Below are 20399 nucleotides of genomic sequence, written 5' to 3' on the forward strand. Positions count from 1 at the left end.
TCCCGCACAGTAGGCCTCCCAGGGTGTCTACATTCGTATGTCAAATGATGAACACCACCAAAGCCATCACTGATGAGGCGACTGAGACAGACAGGGGCAAAGTGCTATGGGTGAGAAGGAGGAGGAGCAGTATTCCTGGAAGCGCTGGGGGTATATGGGCCTTCTGTAAAGCGGCGGCACAAAAGGAAGGAAGAACTCTCTTTTTTTTAGACCATATGCTCCTGTTCTGCACAGGAGCTCGCCTGAATGGCATATGAGGTCCAGAGACACTGATGGTCCAAGCAGAGCAGGTGTGCTGCTGTGGCTTTCAATCTCACACACACACACACACACACACACACACACACACCTGTTTACAGCTGTTTGCAGAGTCATAACGCAACGACTCTCAATGTAGCAGCTGCCCAGACTGGCCATCTCGAGCAGGGACGCTGCATACTTACACTGTTAAGCAATTTTCAGTCAGTAAAATTAAAGTTTTACGACTATGAGTGTATGAGACAACATCACCGGAGAAATATAAGGCGGCTGCCAGTACTGCTGCTGCTTTTAGCTGCGGTGGCAAGCAATATGGTCCACCCAATATCTGTGGGGCCTGAAGATAGTGATCTAGGTCAGTCATCCCGAGCAACTTTTGTCTTTAGATATTGATAGTCGCGGGACGGTTACTGTATGCTCCCGAGAGGATGCGCACTTTCCATTATGGTGATGTTATAAGCATTCCTCTTGCGTCAACCTCATGTCAAACTTTAAGTTTCAAGGCAAAAGTGCTCCCATGAAAATCATTGAACAGATTCATGCTCCTACAAAGATTTTTGAAGCACTGAATCCATGGTCTTTGCTTTAGTGCCACCCCCAGAACGGAATTTGTCAATTTTGAACCATGATGTGTGGTGAACACTGTAGTCCTGCTGTAAATGGTTTTAACATACATATTCTTCAATTTAGACTGCCTTTTTAAAACATAGTATTGCTAGAAAATGCTCTAGGGGCTGCTAGTGAGGCTTTTGAAACAATGTGCCAATGTAATGCTCTTACTTTTTACCTGCAAACTTCCAAGTGTCCCTCCTTTTTCCATGACTTTATACCAGTACTGGTAAAGAAGCTTCAAGTGTCCTAAGCCCAGGATAACACCATCAGCAAGGAACACATACTCAACTATACCCTGTGAATATCAACCCCAGACCAATATATTGTTGATAAGCACCGAGGTTTGCTCCTCGACGCAGCGGGCCCGGGTTCTGCTCAGACCTGCGGCCCTTTGCTGCATGTCATTCCCCCTCTCTTTCTCCCCTTCTCTCTCAGTCTTCAGCTGTCCTGTCAATTAAAGGCCTAAAAATGTCCAACATATATTCTTAAAAAAAACAAAAAACAACTAGGCTGATATTAAACGGTGAAGAGTCACTCAACGATGCTGGAGAAGATGGTGCTCCGTTTTGCACTTGTGAATACAGCCAGGTGTACACTACACAATCCTACTGAAATACCTGTGCTCAAACGCATACATTCAACTTGAACATGCAGGCGCGCGCACACACACACACACACACACACACACACACACACACACATCTATCAATTCATCCCTCCCCTTCTTTCCACAGAGGCTCCAGTATTAGTGAAACCCCAGTCGGCTGGCAGCCCTATCCATCATCGCACCACTCCAGACAGACAACAGCCTCTCTAACACAGTCCCACATTTGCATTTGACCACCTTCATTAAATTCAGCAAAGGTAAGACTAATTTGGACTCTCGAAGGCAACTTGATCTATCCATTCATTTTTTTAAAGATTGTCCTCTAATAGAATTAAAAATAAAGGTCATGCGTAGTGTATCAGTTTGGTGATTGAGTTAGTTACTTCCCCGTTGTTCTGCAGCTTAGGGTGACATCTTCTCAATAAGGATGCTGGTAGCACAGACTAAGCATCATCAGTCATCAACAATACCTTTCTTTCCAGCACTCAAGACAATTCTAAGGAGGAAAAAACAGTAGGAATTACACCTCAAAGCCCCATTTTAAAAATCAAAATTTAAGGTCCATTTACTACATGTTTATGCTTTTTCTGGAGCTTTTTTCTGGAGAAGCCTGAAAAGTGCAATGGATGAAATCATAACAGCTGCTGAGCTCACACATGTCCACATGTCCACATTCATGATATGTTAAGCTTGGGATAAACTGGAAGATTACCTGAAACCTAAAAATACTGCAAACCACACATAAATATCGTTTCCACCAACTTGCACAGATATTTTAGTCTTTGAGAGTCAGGAAGGAGCATAAACCTTATGACTGAGTAATTGCACCAGACAACACACTAAACGACTGGGAGTAAACGGCCACGCAAATCTTGCGAGAACGCCAATTGTCGACAACATCAACGTTGTCACAGAAAAGGCCTAAAATGGAGGACAATAGCACAGAGTTTGGGTGAGATTCTGGATGAAGAGGCATGGGCAAAGAGAACTGTAAAGCCGACACAGGGTTAGAGTGAGGTACAATTAATTAGGTTATATTTGCGGACCAGTTCATAGTTAGCAGATAATCACAAAAAAAATGATTTTAATGATTTTGTTTAAGCAATGGGCCAAGAAACAAGTCATTTGTTTTTTTATATGGATCCAGCAATTTGGACATTAAAATTATGACGAACTGCTGCACCAACTATTTGCCACATGTATTCCATAATTGTCTATAAGTTACTCACTTACTACACCATTATATGTTCACGGCTAACTATTTATGATTTCTATGTTACCAAAAACTTTCTTTCGCAATATAAAAAAAAATGATAGATTTTGCCACTTTGAGTGAGCCACTTTGAGTGAGTGAGCTTTTCCGGCTGATTCCGTTTCCAATTTGCATAAAAACCTCTTGGACTGAAACCTAGATCTGGTCTATTTATTGGAATTATCCGTAGGAGGACCATAACCTCTTGCCTCTACTCTCAGATGGCCTCAGATAGCCTTCTACTATATTGCACACTACTTTTATGTTGTTTCGAGAGCTAGGTGGTGTACATGTTGCACCAACCTCTTACTGCTTGGGGCGATCTGAATGCAGCGCGCCAAACACAGGGCCGAGCTTTCATGCACATACAGTGCGAGAATGTTTTCGCTCGTCCGTTGGCCTCTGGCCCGACTCTTGCTCCGACCAGGTTCTCTACAAAAGAACTGGATGCGCTGGAAACAAATGAGATGTCTCCTTTCTCAAAAACTGCTTGGGTCTACCGTGTACACACGGTGCACACACTGCAGTGGAAAGCACACTGTTCATATAATCTCACACAGGCTGAGCGCTGTCAGCTGGGGCTGCTGTCAGAATCTCTTCAATCCCTCCCCCCCTGTGTATCACCGACTGCAGGTAAAGGAGCTACCTTGAACAATAAGACAAAATGGGATGTGTTATCCAGCTGTGACACGCTACAATTATTTGTATCATCACTAGGGCTGGGTATCGTTCAAAAACATTTCGATACCAGTACCGCTACCAATACCGTGACTTCGATACCAATTCTATAAAACAAAAAGGAATAACAGTACAAACTATGGCTCAAATGCTTTCATTTATTTTTCAGCTACTACTACGTGAGCACTGTCTCTGTGCGTAACGTAGAGTTTTTCCTGCGTGTCTCTACAGCGTGTACCATTACACAGCCAATCAGCAGCATTATTAAATCTCGGTAGAAGCATGCTGCATGCTTATTGGCTCACTGACTCTGATGAGATTTACTTCTTTTTAGGTATTGAAAGTTGGTATTGAATGACGAGGCTTTTTTTCGATACTCGACATTATTAGGCAATTCGGTCGGTGCCTAAAAAGTATTGAATTCGATACCCAGCCCTAATCATCACAGATGCTAACTATATATAAAAAAAATAGGTTGTAATATGACATACCATCACCACCATGCTGTTACTCATGTAAAGCGCATAGCGAGGGCAAAGGGTAAGCTAAACATAACACTTTCATTTTTAACAATAATAAAATAATCAAAAGGAGATAAAAAAAAAAATTGAATAGTAATAACTAGGGCTGTCAGCATTAGTGCCATTAATTTTTTTAATCGCATTAATCGCATGCCGCCATTTATTAAATTATTTATTTTATTTATTATTTTAAGGCTGCAGGCCTGATGGAGAAAGACAGCAGCAATGAAATCCTGAATGGCGCTTTTTATTTTCCAAAACTCCCGGACGGCTCGTAGACAAGTCGAAAGCCATATGCACGTTGTGTAAAGCCAAATTAAAATATCACCGAAGCACGTCAAGCTTGAGCTACCACCTACTAGACCACTGGCCCTCGGGGGGGGCGGGGGAGAGATGAATGTTCGGAAATAAGAGGTTGATGTGGCCCGCCGTACAGGTTAGTTTGACCAGCGGTGGGCGGAGCGGGCAGCAGCAGTGGCCGGAGCGAGCAGCAGCCGGAGCGAGCCGGAGCGAGCAGCAGCAGCTGCGGTGACCGGAGCGAGCAGCTGCAGCGGCCGTAGCGGGCGATCATGGGGGGACATCCTCAGCGGTAAAACGCGAACGGGGGCTGGAGTATAACCTAGCTAGGTGGAAAGCTAACGCTAGCCGGCCACCTGTTCCATCAATCCTGCTTGCAATTGTCCGCTCATTAGACAAAAACTGGACTACGTCCAGCTTCTACGACACTCCCAACGCGAGTTCAGAGACTGCTGTGTTTTTGTTGTTGTGGAAACAACAGTGTACCGGACTATCCAGCCTGTTTCTCTGTCGCCGGGTAAGAGTGGAGATGGGCTGTGTTAACACGGACTTGTGCAGAAATGAGCTGCTCATTAACCGGTGATCACTGGACGTCAGTGAGTAATCAACATTATTTAGGAGTTACTAAACACTATATTGACTCTAGTAAGGATAGGGATTTTTAGTTTTTTATTAGGTACTTGGAGGAATTGTGCAATAATGACAGATTCACACATTTTTCTTTTGTTTACAGTAAATAAATAATTACAAATCTTAAAATCAAGTTCATAAAGTAACTTTCTTTGCATTCATTTGATTCCCAATCAAGATACACTGGTAAAAATGGCTTTCGATTGTTAATATGTACTTAAAAACTGTTCTGAAATGCAAAATAATAGAATTGTAATCATGTGATAAAATATGCGATTAATCGCGATCAACTATAGAAATTCAGCGATTAATCGCGATTAAAAAAAATAAATCATTTGACAGCCCTAGTAATAACACAAAAAATAATAACAGTAAATGAAAAAAAAAGAGCTCTTATGGACATTATAAAGCATTAAAAAAACAGGAAGCCTGTGCATACCGTAGGCTGTGTCAATCACACATCCTACTGAGCGCAAAAATAATTTCATTTTCATTCCTTAGGGAAACAGAAATCAAGTTGCTCGCTGACAGTGAGCAGTGAGACAAGCTGTTCAATAACTGTGTATGGGCTCGACAAGCTGCAAGGTTTTCACAGCGTGTCCTGCCGACTCAAAAAGCCACTAGAGGCAGTTAAAAACGACAATCAGATAAAGGAAGAAGCCAAGGTTCTTTTCTTTCGGTGAGAAACTTCCCATTACATGTAGACGGCCTCATCAGGGGTATCTTTGTTAAAGTGGTACTCTGCAGGTTCATTCTTTTATTGATTTTGTCCCCATCTTTGGTAATAAGAAGTCATTGCTGTGGTCCTTTACACCGAGGAACACAGAGACTCGCAATCAAACTCTACATTTGCTGTGGCATCTTTTTTACTTCTTTTATTGACAAAGTTTAAATGTATGTTGGTGTTCTCTTGGTTTTGCTTCTATTTACAGGGGTGGGAAGTTGGTGCTGTATCCTACAGCTGCTATGTTCCCCCAAATAATTCTACCAAACAAGCTTTTTTTTTGTTATTCATCAATGTACCAGACCAATGTCTCAATGAAGCCTAAAAGTTGTTCAAAGTTGTTTCGAATGTTAGATGTCAGCATCGGTCTAACAAAGGCCTTCTGCACTATTTCCCCATTTTACAGCTCAGGCTTTAGTTTTATGATCGTTTTATATATACTACAGTATATGGCCAAAAGTACAAGGACATCCTTGAACACATCCCATTTTCTACTTGTAGTCTAAACCAGTGGTTTCAATGAAGGGGAATCTTAATGCTAGAGCATACAATACAATACATATTCTGGCGTTACTTTACCTTTGTGGCACAGTTTGGGAAGGGCCATTGGACCCAGGTCCATAAAGAACTGGTTTTCCTCACTTTTGTATGGAACAATCTCGGAACCCATCAGCTATTGGTCTGACGACGACTTAGCATCTGGGGGCAATGGCCAATATTCCGGGTGTTCCAGTGTAGCCAGCAGATATCTGGGCCAAGACTTTGTCTTCCGTGCACTGGTCATTGTTTACAGTATAATTAGCAACCAGATCCAGGTCCAGACAACATTTTGGCTAATCTATATGAACAGACATCTGCATATGAATGCATATTTTAAAAAGAAATGTAAATTAATAAAAGACTAAATGTTCGTCAGATAATAGCCAATGGGTTCCGAGACCTTATCACCAAACATCAGTGTTGGACCTCACTGATGCACTTTGAATTGCCTTGTTGCTAAAATGTGCTACATACAGTATATAATGCTGCCTTGCCTTGCCTAATGCTCTTGTGGCTGAATGGCAGCAAATCCCTGCAGCCAGGTTCAAACACCTGGTGGAAAGCCTGAAACCATAAGAGTGGTGGCTGTTATAGCAAGAGATTAATGCCCACGATTCGGGGATGACATGTTCAACAGTGGCATATACCGTATGGCTGGGATGTTTGGGTGAACGCATTCTTTTGGCCATGTAGTGTAATAAACCTGAGATGATTTGTGATTAATTCATTAATTAAATAGCAATGATTTTAATTAATGTGCTAATGAATCATCAACAGTAATTGTTTTAGCACTTAAGTCCAGCTGTTATTGTTTATTTCGGTTGTTAAAGCAGAACTTATTACAGTGGAGGATGAAGACATAACTGTGCTCGGCCCAGCAGGTGTGCATATCTCAGATTGAAATGGGAGAGAGAAAGCAAAAGGGAATAAGACAAGGTCGCTGGCTGACTTATCACTTGTCTCATTACTTGAAACAGCGACTGTCAGCAACTGCGCATCTTGCTCCTGGTCCAGTACATATCCATACTCTAGCAGAAAAGAAATCAGTGGAACAAGGAAGCTAACTCGGATTGCTCCTGGTTATCCCTCACAGCAGTGATACGACTGCTGTTGAGCTCAATTAGCGATAAGAAATCAGAATGTGGATGACCGAGTCTGTGTAAGTATAGAAGGATAGCAGAGAATATTTAAAGGAGTCATAATAGCAATTAAAGATATAATGTCAGCCTTTAACTGACGCAGTGTTTTCTGACGATACCGAGGACACAGGGTACATTAGCGTTTAGCAATGATGAGTTGTAAGTGAAAGCCAATTATCTCAGCGGGATGCATATTACTGTACCGATGAGCTGTTCGGCCTCTGAAACTTCTGTCAAGGTTGAAAAACAACTTTTCAACCTTTAGCATGCTGACAGAATGAGACGGAAAACAAAAGGAGTTCAACAGGGAGATACACAGAACGCCAAAAAAAACCCTGTGTGGAACAACAACAAAAAAAAATAATCTGAGGGAAAAGAGAAAGGGAAAGACAGAGTGGGAGAGTGAGAAGGAGAGAACACAAAAGTGTGGCCCTCCTGGGTTGGATGCTGACACCAGTGAGGGATTACTGAGGGGAGGAGCGCGGCCATATGGCTGCATGGTAAAGTGGAACCCACGGGGAGGCAGCGGGCACATTAGCTTGCGGGGCCCTACCATCGCCGCCTCTGCACTGCGGTTTGTGGGACGCACAGGAACATTGACAATGACATCAGGCTCTCCCACCTCTGTGATGGCTCCTGGATCCCAGCTGACACCGCTGGCAAAAGGCCAGAAGGAGAAAAAAAAAATCACCTGCTCCGCCCCGCGAGCACAGAGTTACTTATGCCACTCAATAATGACCCGGGGACCGCTGCAAAAACAACGAGCGCCATGGTCATGGGAAGGCTGAGACTGAAGGCGTTCACCCGACGCTCTGTATCGCTGGCCCCTTTCAAACAACAGAGGAGAGAGTCATAATAGCACCGTGTTTCACACCAAAAGCGCCACTGTCGTTAAATCAATAAGTCATTACCTTTAATGGGATAAGCACTTTGAAAACTAATTGAAAACAGCTCCATTTACTCCAGCCAGGCCCTTAATGCAAACAATACTGCTGTTGTAGCGAGAGAAAAAAAAAAACAAAGAAAAGAAAACAGAAGGAAAGAATGGAGAGAAACACATGCAGCGCAGCTGGGGATCTAGTATCTGATCGTTTGGTCAACCGTTTCACTTTGTAATACACGCCTTTTTTAAAAACCAATCCAGCCAGTCGACCCGCATCACATTTCAAACAGGAGTGTAAATGCTGGGAATCAAAGGAGACGTGTAATGACACTGAACAACAGTCGACACAAACCACCAGGGCAGGCAGTGCCAACAGCAGCCGTGAGCCGACACACGCTGGACTTGGGGGAGACATTTCAGAAGTTTGAGAGGAAGAAGGGATCTGAAACTTCTTACTTAGCAAGGTAATATGATTAAGTCTGAGTGTTTCCTAAGTGATTTGTTTTCCAAGATTTCAAAAACAGACTAATCTCGCTGCAAAAAAATGTGTCAAGCATTTGACCGTTTCACTAGTGCTCCGAACTGCAATTGAGCAATAGTGAGCATCTAAAATGTGTGGTGGCAGGTTTGGGGAGTATTGATTTATATTAGAGAAAATGACTGTGCATTCAATTCCAATCAAAAGCCTCTGTGGCAGGCAGCCAGTTCCGTTACTGGGTGAAAGACACTGTATTAAATGTAAAGCAAATTGAATGCGCAAAGCCAAATATAAACCTTGGCAAGTGTTGCTTCATCAGAAATGGATTCTCATCAACACAGTTACTAAGTGTGATACGTCACTGGGTGGTTTTTGTCATATGATTAAAAAGGAAGAAAGATGTGTTTTGTTTATACTTTCAATTGCACGTATGACAGTTCCGCCAAAGACTTACAAATATAAAAATGCAATGTTTTTTTGGACTATTATGTGGTCACGGTGATAATTTAAAAATGTGTAGTAACTCAAAATGAATCTGCTCTATAAAGAATTTAAGTTTAACATTTGGTGTAACCTAATCTATGGTAGGTGCCATATCCAATTTTAATATATCCAATATTGTTTAAGTGTAGACACCAATTGTTGTGTTGTGTACAGTTTGTCTGATAACTAGGTTAGCCATTAGGCTGTTGGAGGAAGAGATGATCGTGCTGCCAGACCAAGCTGAAAGATTAGTTAACAGGTGGGAGTGTGCAGGCACCCACAGTTATCCCTGAGCACCTGCAACCCCCACCACACACACACACACACACACACACACACACACACACGCAAATACTCATTCCATCTATTACTTTTTTTTTTTTTACACTTGGAAGAATGACATGCCCACATAAATGGGTGAATAAAAGAACGGGGGCACCATCTGTTTGATCCCAGTGCTAATGGAGCAGCTCAATTACGTTTTGACTTTCAGTGGACTGACCGGGACAGCGCACTAATGTTGGTGTGTGCTGTTTATGTTTAACTCCAGACACTGAGTGAACATGCTGGATTGCTGGAGGGCAACAACAACAACAACAACAAAATACTTTGACAATGTGTCAATTGTGGCCTCCAATCCAGGAACCACTTCCTGTTCTCTTGATGATCCTCAACCACACAAAATGGAGGGTGGTAGGTGGTGTGGTTTGTGGATGCTTGGAGTAGTGGCGGTGGAGGGGGCGATTCGACACTTGTTGTACTATCCTTGAACGAGGTGCTCAAGCTAAATTGGCTGCGCAAATGGCTAATGTGTATAATGGAATTGAGAGTTGCCCTGCATAAGGGCGTCTGCTAAGCAAATAAATAATTTAATGCAAATCCTAGCATCGTGCCTCCTGCCAATTAAGCTAACCTGTTTTAGCTGTAAGTGATTTTATTACATTAGCATGCCGTAGCTCTGACTGCATTAGGGAGGGTTTAATCAGTCTGTAATCAAATTAGAGCACAAGACAGAAGGAGGAAGTGCCGTGCTTCCACAAAGCACCTTGCTTGCACACCTGCAGGTCTCATCTGAGAAATCCATATTTAAAATGCTTTTTATACATACGTCGTGTGCACCATCATGTGGCACGCATGCACACGCTTTCAGCGGTTCACTCACCGCAACCCACGTCTAAACTGTGACTGTAAAATAGGTTTCTTTTATTAGCTTACATACCACAAACCAAACTGTGGTTGTACATGGCCAATTCTTTTATTATCCTGGTGACAAGCTAAGAGGGATCGATCCAAGGATGCTCCTTTTGTTTTTTAAACACTATGCGTATGGCTAACTACATGTCATCTTGTCCCTGTTGATGTTCGCTGTCACATTCAATAACGTATCACCAACAGGCAAACTGCATTACCGCCGTGATTAACATAACATGCTCAGGCAATCATCCGTGTTGCTTCATCACGCTGACCCAGAGAAAAAGGGATTCGGAGATGATCTATGGCTACTTTGCACACAACGTTACAGAAAATTCACAGTGAGGTAGCTGCTGTGCTTAAGCTGTCAAGGAGCAGCCTCGCAAAGCCTGACAAATCTGCCTCTGTGAGAGTGAGCGCTCAGAAGGCACTGCCAAAACTGATACCCTCATTGCCTTGTTTTCCAGCTTTTGTTTTTCTTTTGCTTATTGGAAGCTGGGGTGGGGGGGGGGGGGGTGTGGGGGTGGTGGAGTGATGGTGGAGGGGTACCAACATGAGTAATGAGTTTGCCCTGAAGGCAAAGTGCAGAGGAGAGTCTTTAAAGATTCTCTGTGCTGACAGATGGTAGTGATGGCTGACACACACTGTCTCACATGAAGGAGACCTGCTGGAGAAGAGTTCAATCGTGACTTCCTTCACCTTCCTTCCCATCATTCACCGATCAACGCAAATAAATAAATATACAGACAGTTTATTCACAGCCAATTAAATGTGCGTAGACATACGTCAAACATATAAGAGCACACGTGACCATCCAAGTGGTCAAACTAAAACTAACACTGAGTGCCGAGAAAGAAAGCCTTTCTCATCTCACCTCTTTTCCAGAGGAAAGAGAGGGGAGGCTCTCACATCTTGATGCGGTTATCAGCTGGTGCCACGGGTGTGTGTGTGTGTAAAGTGCATCCCTTTGGCCTAATTAACTGATGCCTCCTCTGTCACTAATGAGGATCGTTACAGGTGGGACAGTAGAGAGATGTCCTCACCCTGACATATCTTATGACATTTCCTATACCAACACACATTTAAGTAATGAGGCAAAAGGAAGTGCGTACGAGCCGGAATAAAGAAATAAAAATAGGTAGGTTACAGTGAAATGGGCACTGATAGCTTAATGTCTTTCCACGAGTGTGTCAACCAAAAGATGGTTATCACGTCTCTCAAGTCAACGTCACTGTTAAGGCACACATGTACAGCACTGTAGGCAGGCAGTGGCGTGATGTAATACATTTTTACATGCACTTACCTATGCACTAAGCCCAGTCCTCACTCCACTCCCTGCGGCCCCCTCTCATGAATTATGGCCAGGCAGTTTGAGAAGTCATTGATGGGAAGGCCGAGTAGGAGTAAAGGAGGGAGGAGGAGGAGGGTGAAGAAGAAAAAAGAAAAAAAAGAAAATCAATCGGAAGCGTCTCAATTAATCTGGCGAGTGGCGGATTGATTGCAGCCCTAAACTGGGTAAACAGGATTGTCTATTTAAGGGCCATGATCCCTTAATCATCACTTTAGCTCAAATAGACCAGGATCGCCACATCTGCTGGCCTGGCCTGATGCAGATGCCAGGGCCTCGCCTTTCAACTTCAGCCTGTCCCCCTCCTCCTCTTCGCCCGGCTCCCTCTTTTCCTCCCCTGTTCCCTTTCAACCTGTGATGGACGGACAAGGCGCATGTGGCCTGGAGCGCTCTTGCCCCAAATTGCCAACGTGGGACTGCTCCGAATGGTCCAACCTGAACCCTGACCAACGTGCAAGCTGGGGCCCCTGGTTTGTGGCTTTGCTGAAATGGCTGCTATCGGGGTTGAATACAAAACATGGTATTATGGCTCGCTCAGCTCACCATAAGGACCATATCATAAGGCTGCAAGCGGGGTGGATGGAGGAGGAGGAGGTTGCGGATGGGGTGGGGGTGGTGCATGCACTTGCGAGCCTGTACCGAAAGCCCATGCTCTCGCGGCATAACATGAATTACAATGGGAAATATTTTACGGTAGGATGCAGAGTGTAAAGGACCTGAGGGTGCAGAGATGCAGCTCTGAGAAGATGGCTGAGGCCAGATGAATAGTATACCTCACTCTGAGCATAGTCATCACCATACCGGAATATCACTGTATCTCCTCCTCCCTCCCTCCCTCCCTCCCTCTCTCTTATTGTCTGGAGTGCCAGAGTTGCCCAGGCTCCATTCTCTAGAGCCTGATTGAAGAGGCTCTCCTCTCCTCCTCACCGGTTTGATTTACTTAGGCTATCTGTGGGAATTGGGCTGGAAGCTTCCTTATTAAGAGGAGACTGTCTGAAGGGTTCCACTGACTGATTGGGCAATTGAAGGCAAGGCACGTGAGCGGAGATACAACGGCTATTGCTATCTCCGACAACACACACACACACACACACACACACACACACACACACACACACACACACAAACACTCCAGTGGTTTATGTATGAGGTCTAGCAGGCACATGTCTGTCACAATTCTTGGTAGCCAGCTTCAGCCCAGTAAACCGGACGGATCTATCTCTATAAAAGGCTCTTAAATCGCTCCCCGGTGGTGACTAGCATGCATTCAGTGGCTGCTCCCACACATCCTCTACACGCACCGACACACTTGTGAGGAAAAAAGGAAAACAAAGCTAAGATCAGATCCTTTGGCTGGAGACAGAAACAGCTGAAAGACAAAACCTGCTTTGTCTGTGTGATGCACGAACTGTAATGACAGCGCATCATTTACATTTTAGACACAGCCACACGCATGCACATACATTACACATACTCCCCCACCTTCCTTTCCTTAACACCCATGTTGAGCAACACAAGCTCAAAAGAGGAGAAACGGCGCTGGAGGGAGGCTGATCACAGAGATTCCGTTTTTGTGTGTGTTTTTTTTTTTTTTTTACGAAGTCACACGGCCCTGCGGTCACGCAGACGAGACGAACCAGCATGAATACAAAATGTAGCAAATTCCACCACTCTCACTTCATCTGAGAGACAAAAATGAAGCCAGAGAACAAGAAATCTGGTTATGGAGGGGTGGGGTGGGGGGGTGGGGGGGAAGAGAGTGGGGAACGCATTCATCAAATTATCCCTGCCCATTGACGGCTGTCTGTGCCCAGAGGCCGTCCTCTTCCATATGCGCTGAATACATTTGCGCCAAAGACACCTCTTAAACAAAACTCTTTCCTCCCTGCTTTGCCCGACGTCTTGAACGCACGATTCACAAGACCTGCTCGATAACCTCAATTTGCTTCAGTCTCTGTATCTGTAATAGCCCATCTGTTTATTCGGACTCATAAGCAAAGCCGCCCGTCGTCGCAATCTAATATCATAGCCCTTATTTTAGACACAACAGAGAGATATGGATTGCAGCAGTAACTGTGATTGTGTTTTCGATGATACCAAGGAAGCAATGGACCTATAAATAAAAATTCAAAGTGGTTCAGACTTGATACTCTCGGAGGCTAATGAAATGACGGTGACATATTGTGGCGATGCATGCGAGGGAATGGTGTTCGCTGACATTGCCTCAGAATTCCCGCGACTTCCTCTTATGTTTCCGTGACGCTTATCATCCATCTACCACATGACAGAGCAGGGCTCGGGTGCATATATGCCTCGTAAATATTAGCCTTGATCTTAATCAATTCTGTAAATTATTTCATCATGCAGGGGAAATCACATCAATATAACCTGGATAGATATATATATATATTTATTTTATTTTTTTCCTTCTGCAGGTCACTTGCTATGCATAATGTGTGTGTGTGTGTGTGTGTGTGTGTGTGTGTGTGTCAGGAATACTCATACTTATGTGCTGCTGATGAATAATGTCTGTTTATCCCAATGAAAAGGATTGTAATGATCAAACAAAATTACCATTTATGACAGTTATGGTTCCCTCCTAAGACTGTGACTGAGTGCCATTGATTCCTTGGTCTAAAGAAGGTGAACTTGGTAATTCCATAAGTGCCATAGTGTAGATTGCTCTGTTAGCTCTGGCTCTGCCTCTCCCCCTCACTCCATCTCATCCTCCATTTGTTACCTTTCACCAGTGCGACCAGGGCAGGGTCTTTCCTGTAATTCCATTACTGCTGCTGCTATGGCATCCCATCATCCCGCAGGACAACTTAGGGACCACTTAGAGACTTGTGCACGTTTAGCTGCGTTACAGTAATGCTGCCAACTGGGCAACAAGCACTATCTATCACTATCTAACAAACAGCAGCTGTGGACGGATCCGTTTAAAAGGACACTAGTGGGACAAAGTAGAGTGGGGAAATACATCAAGACGCAACAGGACAGGGTAAAATAGAATAGAATTAAAGATTATCAAATTATTTTTTGCATAATGACACACAGCATGAAATAATGGTTTACTAGAGTATCAACTGTGGGTAATTTTCATTTAATTAATGCTCAATCAACTCAATTGGGAACTTTTAACCAACAACTGTTTGATAATTTTCACTTATACTTTTACAATAAATCCGTTGTTGCGTCTGATTAGCTTTCTATTGATTTATAACAACATAGTGGCACAGAACAGAGCTGAGCAGAGCAGAGGACCTATCAGCCCATAATGGTTTATTTTAGTGCTGTGATGGCTCAGTGGATTAGAGTGTGACCACAGCGGACTCTGTGATGGGCTGAGGAAGTGCTTTTCCCCCCCACACTGGGCTCGCTGTACTCAACAGATTAGCAGCCTTTGTTACACAAGTGGCGTTTTCTGAGAAAGGACAGAGTGTCTGAGAGGCTGGCCGAGGGCTGAGAGGAGAGTGAGAGTGAGAGAGAGAGAGTGTGTGTGTGTGTGTGTGTGTGTGTGTGTGTGTGTGTGTGTGTGTGTGTGTGTGTGTGTGTGTACAGCACAACAAAAGCTCAACGGATCAGGCCTAGATCTCATCACCAGCCCACTTTAAAGCACTTGTTTCTCCCTCCATCTCGCAGGCTTGGACAAAGTCCTGCTATGCCGGACCGCTTTGGCTGATCAGCCTCACTCATCTCCACCTACGCCAGCGAGGGTAAACCGGGGCTGGAGGAGGGGTCAAGCGCGAGCTCACCTGATAAACCTGCCTCCCTCTAATCACCCTTCTCTCACTCCTCCCTTCCATCCCTCCATCTCCAAGCCAGAGTGCATAAATCTGCCCTTCTTGACAGCCGCAATCAACAAGGGCCGTAGTGAACCATGTGTAATGGGCGGTTAAGACAGGGGCGTACGGGAGCGGCAGAATTTACAGCAACAATTATAGCCCCCATACAACGAGATGCCTGGGGGCGGGGAGCTGCTCAGGAAAAGAGGAGTTGGGGGTGGTGGCTTTAAGTGAGACACAGGTACGTCCCCATACAGCCAGCCACTCACAGCAGCCTCATAGTAATACATTTGGATCTCTAGCAGAGCAGTGCAATGAATTCCCCAGCGATGCAAGGGAGCAACTGCCTTGCAGCAAAGCCAGAATCTGGTAGGAGAGGGCCAGAGCAGCGCGAAAATAATGTGTAAGAGATAAATGGTGACAAGTGTGAGGAGAATACATGGATAATCCTTTTCAGCGAGTACTAATGCTACACGTCTCTTCTTCTGCTTGTACTGTATCTCGGGTTTGGACCATATTACTAAGAAATCCCTCACATGCACGCTCGCTGTACCGAGTGATACAAGCAGAATGTGACGATATTTCAACAGAGTGTGGAGCTTTTCATATATTTGCCTGACCTACTCCACTAATTCATCTATCTGCGGCCGTCTCTGCATACATCCATAACAAATGGCACTATAGACTGTTGGACATGACCTGCGGATATGCGTACGTGTGTGTGTGTGTGTGTGTGACCAAACGGGTGCTTTTAACCATCAGTCATTTTAATCAACACGTGACCTTTTAAAAGCTATTATGACAAACAGATCAGCCATGAAAGCCGGTGACCTGGTGTGTGGCCCGGGGACGTCAGGCCGCTGCTTCCCAACATGACCCCTCCCCCTTGTCATCACACATACACACACAAAGTGTCAAGAGAAGAAACAGCACAGGGTGACAACACAGCGAAACCTTAACACTGCAATCTACTGCCAAAACTGAAGACAAGGACGGTTAAAAACATACATCATGCTTCTTATGTTGCATTTTACTAGATGCATCGAATGATAATTGGACCTACCTTTATAATATCATATTTTATCACACAGGCGTCAACGCGAGGTAAAGTGAAATAAAATACTTTCTAATTAGGGATTCAATGTGCAAATTAATTTAGTTTCAATGAGTGGAGAAACTAACAATATCGGCGTTCAATTTCCAATCTAATTTTTCTGCACTACATATTAAATTACTGAACTGCATGGGGAGGGATTTGGTAGTGGTGGGCTGGGGTGGGGAGATAAACACTTGGTCATTACTTCTAAACAAGGACTGAGATTCATTAGGATTCACTGAGAAATAACAACAAAAAAAAGTTTAGATAAACTTTAGGGGAGAAAAGAGAAATTGTAATTAGACATGAAAAATATTCCCAATAATCAAATCACATTTTGTACTCGGGGCTTTGAAATTAAATTAACTGAGTTCATATACTGGTATATCTCTCAGCCACTTTCTTCACTCTAAAATGTGTTGCCGGAACACCAGTCCCGAGAGACTAGATAGGAATCTAATTAACTAAGATCAATATTACTCTGAATTTTCTCTGTCTTTCCAGCTCTCCAGCTACTAGTGTCTCCTTTGTTTGCCAGTCTGACGCTCACATGAGTTTTATTTCTGCAAATGTGCTCGGTATGAGGTGGTCAACACATGAGCCAGTCCCTCCATCTGGGGCATGCGAGCTACAAACAGGACCCTGTCTGTTTCCTGCCAAACAATGTCTACAATAAGAAGTGATACAAGACGTGTTTTGTTTTTGTTTTTTCAAAATTGAATCCAAAAAGTGCATTATTTTCCTGCTGTGGGTAGAATGAATGGAGTATATGTTTTTGGGATAACACCTTTTCAACCGTATGGGCAAACAGAGATGTGTGTTAATGAGTGATGCCTTGATGACTGGATTCTGGCGCAGCAACCTTTGCACAGAGAAGCCAAACGTGCTGATTCAGGTGAAAGAAGTGAGACGTGGTGCAGGGAGAATGAGATCGCACAGCCATATGCCGTGTACAGACCAGTGGTTGGCCTTTTCCTCTCACGACGGTTCAGATTAATTACGATCATCACGTCTTGAGTCTGGGCCCCATAAATCACACTGACTTTAAAATAATGTAGTAAAATAATATTCCATATATGGCAAGCGCTAGAAATCCAACACCATTATCGGCCATCAACAGAGACGAGGGGGAAAATTAGATAAAAATGTGAGGCTGCTTATAAAATCTTTTCTCCACGCTGGAGCATAAATAATTACATTTCCAGGAAATGGCTGGAGGTTGAGAGCCACTCAGAGCAATGACGACACAGCCGTGTGGAAATGTAAAGTTCAAATAAAGTGTAAAAACGGGAATATGCGAGGTGCAGAGCGCCAACAACGCTGGTGCCTACAGAACATAAATCCACTCTGAGGAAATATACAAGGCTGTCTATCAGCAAGATAAGTTGGACTGGACACAAATCCTCTCAGTCATAAATCTGCAAAGGGAGAGAGGGACAGCCCCTCAATCAGGAGTCAGCTCCCGTCAACATACCCCCCCAGGTGAATGCAGCGCTTACATGTGTGTGTATGTATAATTCCATCTCTGCAAATACTCCCAACAACCAGCCCTGTATTACCCTACAGCCGGTGTCCCAGCAGGTCAATCCACTGTGATCTGTTTTGCTTAAGGATATGAATGTTGACATTTTATTGACATTACATGCAGCTCCTTCTAAATTACGGAACCCCCAAAGTCCCAAAAGATAATGGGGCTCCATACCAAATGCAGGACTTAAACCTACTCTTCTGTCCAGTGCTGCACAGGTTAGTCTCTTAAACGCGGAAGAAACTTTTGTGGATGCTGCTGAAGTTTTGATGCAATCCCAGAACCATATTATAGAATGTTGGGTTCCTGGGGCAAAAATGAGCGAGTCTATAATTAAACCCCAAGTTTGTAGTAATTTGGTGAATTCCTGTACGCAATCTTGAATTTTTTTCAACTGCTGATGTCCTGGTTTCTACCAGTGGTGGAATGTAACTACTAAGTACATTTACTTAAGTACTGTACCAAAGTACTTGTATGTTACATGCAACTTTATACTTCCACTCCACTACATTTGGGAAGCCAATATTGTACTTTTTACTCCACTACATTTCTTTGACAATAGGGGTGTCACGATTACGATTTTAAATCAAAAATCGAACGAAATGAGCTTTTAATTTCAATTATCGAAATCAAAAGCAGTATCGGCAATTCTCCTAGCCTACTTACGCGTGTCCGAAGAAGAAGGAAACTACACTCTGACGACACAGCGTAGCTACCGGCGGTAGCATGCAGCTAATGAAACAGGCTAACATTAGCTTACCGGTAGCCTTCAGCTGCACTTTTCCAGACACCATGGCCACTGCCGGAGTCGGAGTTAACAGGAAAAACAGTAGAACGTGAAACTCCTCCTGCTTCCCTGAAGTCACCGGTGTGAACATTATGCATTCCCCGTGAGTTATGCAAACAAACAACAAGGTAAAGCGTGCGGGCTTGGACGGTGCATTCAGGTGTCCCTTGTTATTGGGAGTGTGAGTGCTGGAATAACAAAACAAACATTCGAAAAAATATTCGAATTGTAACTTTATAGTCAAGATTCAAATCGAATCGTAAATTTGGAGAACCGTGGCACCGCTATTTGACAACATTAGTTACTAGTTACTTTGCAGATTCAGATTATTACTACAAAATATAAATCAACTGATAAATCATGATCTATTATTAAGGATTAAGCTACCTGGAATTAACCCCATCTTTACCAGCTGCAACATTAGTGATACTTTCATAATGTATCACGTAATGCAATATTAATATCAGTAATTATAATCCTGTGATATATTTTGTTTTCTGAAATGGGCCATTTTGCATAATGAGCACTTTTACCTTTGGTACTTTATGTATGTTTTGAAGGTAATACTTTTGTACTTTTATTTAAGTAAGATTTTGAATGCATTGCAATTTAGCCTACTTGTACAGGGTATTTTTCCACTGTGATATATCTATCTAAGATCTGAGCACTTTGTCCACCTCTGTTTTCTGCCTCTGTGTATTTATTTATTTGGTTTATTATAATGTCATTATGTTCCTCGCCTCTTACATGCAAATACAAAAGCAAAAAACAAGTGTGGAGGGATTTGTATTATAGCTGAAAATCTCTTGTTATCTTGGTTTGATTGCGTGTTTTGCTCTCCACATTTTATTTTCGGGATCAGCAACAAGTCCTTTATTAGTTAAACTTGTTAGTTTGAGTGCATCTTATTATTAGCATATATGGACAGATTGCCTTGTGGGTAAGTCCATGACAGTTTTTGACAGGTAGAAAAGGTGACAAACTAAACAAAGGGACAGAAAAGAGGTTTTCAGGTAACAACTTCCTCTCCACTGCTATGTTGCTGCTATTTTTACATTGTATTTGTATGCATGTACCAGTCAGTGGTGGGATGTAACTAAGTACATTTACTCAAGTACTGTACTTAACTACAAATTTGAAGTACTTGTACTTTACTTCAGTATTTTCTTTTCATGCCAGTTTCTACTTCTGCTATGTTACATTTCAGAGAGAAATATTGTACTTCTTTTACTCCACTACCTTACTCTGACAGCTTTAGTTACTAGTTACTTTACACATTAAGATTTTTGCACCCAAAACACATGTAGTTTATACAATACAATGTTTTTTTCATAAATTAAACTGCCCAAGAATATAAATGCCTACACGTCCAGCTGAAATGATTAGACCACTAAACACTAGAACTTGTTTCCAGTTTCTAAAATGTGAGGATTTTCCTGCATTGAGTACTTTTGATTTTAATACTTTAAGTACATTTTCCTGATGACACTGACATACTTTTACTTAAGTAACATTTTCAATGCAGGACTTTTACTTGTAACAGAGTATTTTTACAGTGTGGT

General features: G+C 43.1%; 1 protein-coding gene across 3 annotated transcripts in view; it reads right to left on the bottom strand.

The window, feature by feature from the left end:
• Positions 1–18997, bottom strand: part of LOC144529823 (RNA binding protein fox-1 homolog 3-like) — a 179571-nt gene extending 160574 nt beyond the window's left edge. For 2 of the 3 annotated variants that reach the window (XM_078269142.1, XM_078269143.1), the window contains exon 1: positions 18811–18995. In XM_078269142.1, coding sequence (XP_078125268.1) covers positions 18811–18928 — 118 coding nt within the window. In that variant the 5' untranslated portion in view covers positions 18929–18995. Of the gene's footprint in view, positions 1–18810 lie in introns of all 3 variants that reach the window. The other variant, XM_078269141.1, reaches the window with a different exon arrangement.
• Positions 18998–20399: the final 1402 nt, after the last annotated feature.

The sequence above is a fragment of the Sander vitreus genome, chromosome 15, assembly GCF_031162955.1.
Source record: "Sander vitreus isolate 19-12246 chromosome 15, sanVit1, whole genome shotgun sequence".
Classification (NCBI taxonomy): Eukaryota; Metazoa; Chordata; class Actinopteri; order Perciformes; family Percidae; genus Sander; species Sander vitreus.